The 7700-nt window shown below is 43.1% G+C and overlaps 1 protein-coding gene across 1 annotated transcript; it reads right to left on the bottom strand.

The window, feature by feature from the left end:
- Positions 1-2721: 2721 nt before the first annotated feature.
- On the bottom strand, positions 2722-3639 carry LOC145389966 (zinc finger MYM-type protein 1-like). Its single transcript, XM_080265066.1, has one exon. It carries the CDS (start codon positions 3637-3639, stop codon positions 2722-2724), a length of 918 nt encoding a protein of 305 aa, XP_080121192.1.
- Between the last annotated feature and the right edge of the window lie 4061 nt (positions 3640-7700).

Raw genomic sequence — 7700 nt, forward strand, 5'->3', positions numbered from 1 at the left:
TTATTATTACTATTATTATTATTTGTGGTAGGTGGGAGCGCTCACCATCCACTCACTCGTTGTAGAGCTGCTCTCGAGGGTCTGCCCTTTCCTCTCCTCCATCCTTCTTTCCTTCCATCCTCTTCTCTCTTTCTTTCCTTAATTCTTTCCTCATCCTTCTGCTTACAGGTGACTTTACACCCCCTCTTCTGTCTTTCTTTCCTTCATTCTTTCCCCTTCCTTCTGCCTGTGGGTGACTCTACACTGAGTGACAAGCCAAATGGTTTCCTGTACACCAGGGAAACATTTACCGTGCTGGATGCTAGTCATAGGTAGTTCTTAGGCTGATGAGGACTATGAGGAGTTCAAGTATAAGCAGACGAGACTACGTGGTTCAGAGGCTGATGAAGGCTATGAGAAGACCATGAATGATTTGAGAGAGTTGTCATTGTTTAATCAGACAGGACGTGTGCGACTCCCTTTATGGTGTGTGTAATCAGCAGTAAAAAGCCTTGCACGAGGGAGGTAGGAAGCTAAAAACATGCTCTTGACAAATTACCAATAGCAGGAGTGTAATAGACAATAAACACCCTTGCACAAGAGGGAAGTAGGAGGCACTGAGCATATCTATTAACGCTTGCCATAAATGACTGAACCTGAGTCTGTTATCTGGCAGCCACATATGAAAAGACATAAAACAAGGCATATCCAATGACTTTCAGTACAGCAATGTATCTTCAAGCTTATTCTTACTTCAGACGATTTTATTCAACTTGGACAACGTATCTGCTAATGAAACTTGGGCAGGATATCTGGTACACAAGGCTGTATCTACTGCAGTTTTTCTAATTCCAGTATTTTCCACGACGCTGTTATACACTCGTCCACAGAGCGAAATAAACTGAAAACATTTGCTGTATTCCTGAAGAAGCAATCGTATCTATAAAAGGAACTGTTCTTAAGCAGTTCACCTTTAGTCACACGAGACATACAAGCATATAAAGCTCCAGTAACACAAAGCACAAACAAAATATATAAAACAGACGAATAACGGGGCACCAGATACAGAAAACACATGGAACACGAAGCAAACACATGCGCTCACACACACACACACACACACACACACACACACACACACACACATGTATACGTAAAATATTCACACATTCACTCACACGTGCACCAGGCAAGCATATATATAAAAAAAAATGTTAGTGTACACCATGCATGAGATAACATGTACGTGCAGAGATATTCGCAAATTGGAATGACAATTTTTTATGCCTTATTCTGAGAGAAATCCACAATTATAATATTAGTTTTATGTAGCCATATATTGTGCAGTTATAGTAATCATTCCATTTTCCTTGCAGGGACAGTGTGTACCTTCCTCCTCTGTTTTCACCCATCTCAGGATCTTTGGTGAGTACAATGAATATTGAGAAAACTACTCTATTATATAGCACAGTACCTAGTAAGTAAGTAATTGATTTATAATAAGTTAATTCTGATAAATATGATGAGTATGCCATTAGTTCGTCCATACATACTTAGATATTTGGGTTTATATATCAACATAGGAACTAGATGAGAGTTGTGTTGTCCTGGTTATGACCCATAAAGTACATGTATAAGATATCGTTACAGTACGTCTTAATTCTGATCAGTGTGACAGATATGCCATTAATTCAGACATTATGTTAAGCATTTGGAAGCTTCTGGTGTTGCTGTTTGCTGATGATACAGTATTGTTGAGTGAAGATGAATGAGAGTTGCAAGGTTTGGTGAATGAATTTGGGACAGTGTGTAGGAGGAGGAATCTGAAAGTTCTATCTATCTATCTATTGCCAGACTCCTCAATCCCGTTTGGGGTGGCCACAAACAAATCGCCTCCAAGTCGCCCTGTCCCCCGCCATTTCACTGCCCTGCTCCCAACTCACACCCCCCTCTCTCATATACCTCTCCACCCCATCCCTCCATCTCATCCTCGGCCTCCCCCTCTCTCTTCCCCCCTCCACCTCACTCACATACACTCTCTTCGTCAGTCTTTCACCGTCCATCCTCTCCACATGGCCAAACAACGTCAGTGTGTTCCTCATAACGCTTCCTATCACATCCACATCAACACCACAACGCTCCTTTATATCCTCATTCGTCAGCCTGTCTCTCCATGTGACTCCACAGGCTTCTCTTAAATAACTCATTTCCACTGCTCTCACTCTTGACTTGTGTCCTTCCAACAACATCCAAGCTTCACTTCCATACGTTAGAGTTGGTATCACAATACTGTCATGCAGTGGCGGCGCCAGGAAATTTTCATTAGGGGGGCTGAGGAGGGGCTGGGGTAAAATGTGGGGGGGCTTCACAAAATGTCATGAAACTGAAGTGTTGATGGAAAATTGGTATGTACATATTCATAATATCCGAATGTACTGAGGTTCATTTTAGACACCTGTGCTCTTTGAAACTGCGGTGTTAATGTATAACATTTCTTATCTCATCAAAAATTCTGCCAAATGAAAGACATAAAACTAGCAAGGAAATTCAGATTAATGTATACGCAACATAATAACATTTATTATTTCCAGTTTATTCCATAAGATTGAAGTTTAACTCAATTAATTTAGACATCATGTGTAAGCAAGCAGTTAACATGACAGAAAAAAATTCTATGTAATGAAGTTAATACAGTCTGAAGAAGCAGAAGTATTATTAAATCAAGGTGTAACGACTGTCACGTTACTTTAAAACTATGCGCCTGTTCTGGTGATTGGCAGCAAATGTGTCTATAATGGCATCAATGTTCAGCTGTTTGGCCCTCCTAGAATTAATTGATATTACAGCAAGGTTACTGGTGCGGTTGTTGCCACTGCTGTTCCTCAAGTATGTCTTGAGGAGTTTCAGACATGAGAAGCTCCTCTCATAGGCAGCTGAGGTGACAGGGAGGGTCACTGCAATGCATACAATTTTATACAGATCTATAAAGGCGTCCTTGTATGGCTCCAGCATGGCTGCGAGCTCAAGTGGTGTGGACACTTCTAGGCCATTGTCTCCCTTCCTAGCTATTAGTCTTGTCAATTGGTGGACCTTCACTGCAAGATCACCCTCTGCCACTCCATAATTGGCTGCCATTCCTGACAGCGCATTTTTGTTCAGAAATGTAATGTGCTTAGGATTCAAGGCAGCAGCACCCATCAGAACATTACAGGCATCAGATGAAAATCGCCTGCTCAGCTCATTGAGCATTCTGTCTATGATGGCATAGAAGGTCCTTCTCCTGGCATCTGGTATAGCTCCATCCCTCTGACCTGTACTGGATGTTATGATGAATTCATCCAGGTGTCTGGGAGCAGATCGTTGTCTACCTGGACGCTCAGTCTCAGTGCGTATCCCAACTACCTTGCACAATTCCTCAGCAGCCTCCTCTAACTCCTTCCAGGCAGCTTCAGTCCTCATTTCTGTCAGTCCAGACATGACAGACTGCATCAAGTCCTCTGCAGAGGCCAGCTGAAGGTCATGTGACTGGAGGTGGTTTGACAGTTGTTTGGTCATCAGTAACACTTTTTCCATGGCCATCAGAATTGTCACAAATTGCTGATCTAGCAGGATGCACAGGCCCTTTGCCTCAGTGGCTGTGTGTGCATTGTCTCCCTCCATGAGACGTTTCAAGGTTGTCACTATGGCAGGTAGGGTTCTTTTCACTGCCAGACAAGCAGCATGTTGGAAGGTCCATCTTGTGTCAGTTGCTTCAACTCTATGTGCTGCCTTGTGGGATTTAATTCTTTTTGCACCTTTATAAATTCTTCATGTACTACTGACATAGAGAAGAACTTGTACAAAATCTGTATAGCCACAAAAAACTCTGCTGCAGCCTGGATATTGTGTACACAATCAACGAGCACAAGGTTGAGCCTGTGAGCATAACAGTGGACATACACAGCCTGTGGTACCTTTCTCCTAAACCTCTCCTGTATACCACTGATGTGCCCTGACATGACTGTAGCTCCATCGTAGCACTGGCCAATGCAGGCGTTGTGGTCAATACCACATTTTGCCAGGGTCTCCAAGATCTTGTTGAGCAATGAGTCTGCATCCAGACCCTCGGCTGCTGTGAAGTCAAGGAACACCTCATGAAGGCTCTGTTTGTGGAGATACCTCACCACAATGAACAGCTGTTCTTGTTTGCTGATATCCTTGGTCTCATCCACCATTAGGGCAAAATGCTCTGCTCTTAGGACCTCGTTGCTGATGTCCTCTCTGATTATTGAAGCTATGATGGCGAGCAGTTCATTTGGATATCGTGGTGAGTATATTTAGCATTGCCAGGACCACCACTGAGTTTCTTTTTGACAATGTCATCATACCTGGAAATCAGGTCCAGCAGTTCCAGGAAGTTACCTTTGTTGCCAGAATCAGTGTCTTCCTTGTGACCTCTTTGGGCAACATTTTGGCAGCCTGTGTAGAGCAGTAAGTGTATTACTGCTCTAATGTAATGTCTGTTTTTCTTTACAGTTTTTTCATGGTTGGTATTAAAAGCATGTATGATCCTAGAACCTGTTGTTTTCTGCATCTTAAACTCTGCCCAAGCTTGCATAGAGAACTTGTGTCCTGCTGAATTATCATGAGACTTCAGAGATGAGGTTGCCTTCTTCCAGTTCCGAAAGCCGTCATGGGTGAAGGACTTCTCACATTTGCTTAAGTGTACATGACCGAAATGACGACATGCAAAGCAGAATGCAGCATCTAGGGTCGTGGAGTACTCCAGCCACGAATGATGATCACGCCAGTTCTTGTTGAATGACCTTGACTGGCTACTGTATTCTGTGGCTGGGTATCTCTTCAAGTCTGGACAGGTGGGACCACTATCTGGAAGCTGGCTCAGGTCCTTGGGTCCAGGTAGTAGTTTCTCACCATGGGTGTGAGAAGTGCCCTCTTGTGGCTGGGGTTCTGCACTAGCCTCACCTAGTAAGGCTGCAGACTCACAATCACGATCACCACTGTCCAGGTCCTCATTAACAGCAGGTGTGTCTGTAGGAGGATCATCATCTCGCAGCCTCTTCTTGGGGATCTTGGGTAACAGGTAGCGTTCCATGATCAAACCGGCCTATGTGATCAAATATGATAAACCACCATCAGTTACTTTCATAAACAGGGAAAACAGCATAAACAAGCACACAGATCACAGAAGCATAAAACTGCATATTAGCATTACAACAGACCAGATATTTTCACACTATTTTAGTCTTCCTTCCACAGCTTCTTATAATCTTATAGTAGCCTATATACATTTTTAAGTAGAAAAAAATCAACTTACACCATACCTGTAAATCAGTGCAAGACAAAAACCACAACTAATAAGCTCAGCTGCTCAGTAATTCAGTGTCTACAGAACTAAGCAATTAACAGCCAACAGACTCGGAGATCTACACACAACCGCGTCACATGGTAGACTGGTCTGGTAGCTGACAGGAATCGAACAGGAATGGCTCATCGTGCACTCGATTCGTTAATGCTGGGCTAGGCTAGGAGCCTAGGACCATGTAGGCCCTATAGCAATGTGAATCCTTTACTTCATTTTAATCAAATATATTCAAATTTATTAACTTCCTGCCTCGAATTATGACATAATCGACATTCAATTATATTTCTGAAGACGAGATAATAATCGTACAGTCGTAATACACTAAAAGAATGGCTAATGTAGTTTAATAAAATAATGCTGTAATTTACTTTCACTTATCATTTTCATTATAGGATATGTAAACTAACCATCTGAATTACAAGAATTTCACAGAATATATTATAACATAAGTTACCCTTAGTATTAGAACTAGGCTGGAAGTTTTCCTTAGAAGTTGAGTCAACTGATAAATTTTCCGTAATTTCCGTGAAATTACTATCATTCAGAATCTGCTAAATGCTAACAGCTAAAAATAATAATCACGATTTAATCTATTGTCTTGAATCTTTTCCTAAACTTATAACACTTCGTTTCGTCAACTTTTGTGTATTATTTGTAACTAGTAATACAAAATTGAAAGTTCAAATAAGGGACGTTCTGCCTAAATTCGCCTTTGGAATCTGGCAATATTGGGGGGGCTGATGGGGGGGCTTGGCTCATTATTGGGGGGGCTTCAGCCCCCCCTTGGTGCCGCCACTGCTGTCATGTAGTAACTTTTTCACTTCCATGCTCACTTCCCTGTTTCTTTTCACTGCTTTCAAAGAACCAGCAACCTTTCTTCCCTGCTGTACCCTTTCAAGCACTTCACCCTCCAAACCTCCATCCTTACTCATCACAAAAGTAAAGTTGTGGTATTCGAGGGGAATGAAGTCACAGAGTGTGCAGTGAGGTTAGTTGGTGAGGATACGGAGAATGTGAGTGCATTCAAGTACTTGGGTAGTGTGATGAGTAAGGATGGAACTTTGGGGGATGAAGTGCGTGAAAGGGTACAGCAGGGAAGGAAGGTTGTTTGTGCACTGAAAGGAATGATGAGAAATAGGGAGGTGAGTATGGAAGTTAAGAAGTCACTGCATGATAGTATTGTGATCCCTACCCTGACGTATGGAAGCGAGGCGTGGACCTTGCAAGAGGGGAACAAGTCAAGAGTGAGAGCAGTGGAAATGAGTTACTTGAGAGGAGCATGTGGAGTGACGTGGAGGGACAGGTTGACGAATGAAGAAGTGAAGGAACGTTGTGGGGTGGATGTGAATGTGGTTGAGAAGATTAGGAGAAATGCACTGAGGTGGTTTGGACATGTGAAGAGAATGGAGAATGAAAGACTAAATAAGAGGGTGTATGTAGGTGAGGTGGAGGGAGGGAGAGGGAGGGGTAGACCGAGGATGAGGTGGAGGGATGGAGTTGAGAGGTATAAGAGGGAGGGGGGGGGCTGAGTTGGGAGGAGAGTAGTCAAATGGTGGGTGACAGAGCGACTTGGAGGCGTTTTCTCTGCGGCCACCCTTTTGCGGGATTCGGGCGTCGGGCTATAGATAGATAGATAGATGTTAAGCATTTGGGTTTACATACCAACATAGGAACTAGACGAGGCCCATGTTCACGATATAACCATCTCGGTGTAAGATGTCGTTACAGTAGGTCTTGATTTCACTGTGTCGATGAGGTGAAAGAGAGAGAGATTGTCCAGGTGCTTGAGGGTGCGAAAGTGGATGTATGTGGAATAACTGAAACAAAATGGAGAGGAGAAAGTGTGAGAGAATGGGAGTATGGATGGGGTATATGTGCAGGAGTAGATGAGAATGAGAGGGCAAAGGAAGGAGTATGTATAGTTGTGAGTAAAAGATGGAAGAAGAGCATAAGACAGTATGGATCAGTTGGGTCAAGGATTGTGTGGGTAAAGTTGAAAGTTGGAATACAAATGTGGGCAATTGTGTATGTGTATGCGCCAACGCAAGATCGTGCTAGAAGAGTGAGAGAAGAGTTCTGGACAAATGTGGAAGTGTGCATGGAAAAGTTTGGAAGGAATGAGAGAGTGTTTTTGATTGGTGATATGAATTGTAAGGTTGGTAATGTGAAGGTGGATGGAATAGTTGGTGAGTGGGGTGTGCCTGCTGAGATAGATGAGAATGGCAGTGCGTTAGTGGACATTTGTGCTGGGAGGGGGCTGGTGATAGCCAATACCCTCTTCAGGCATAAAATGATCCACAGGTATACATGGCGAGTGATGAGAAGGGTGGGTGGTGAACTGAATGAAAGGAAGGCA

This window comes from Coenobita brevimanus, unplaced genomic scaffold (assembly GCF_032717465.1).
Source record: "Coenobita brevimanus isolate Jiangsu-jjx unplaced genomic scaffold, ASM3271746v2 jjx.HiC_scaffold_2662, whole genome shotgun sequence".
Taxonomy (NCBI): domain Eukaryota; kingdom Metazoa; phylum Arthropoda; class Malacostraca; order Decapoda; family Coenobitidae; genus Coenobita; species Coenobita brevimanus.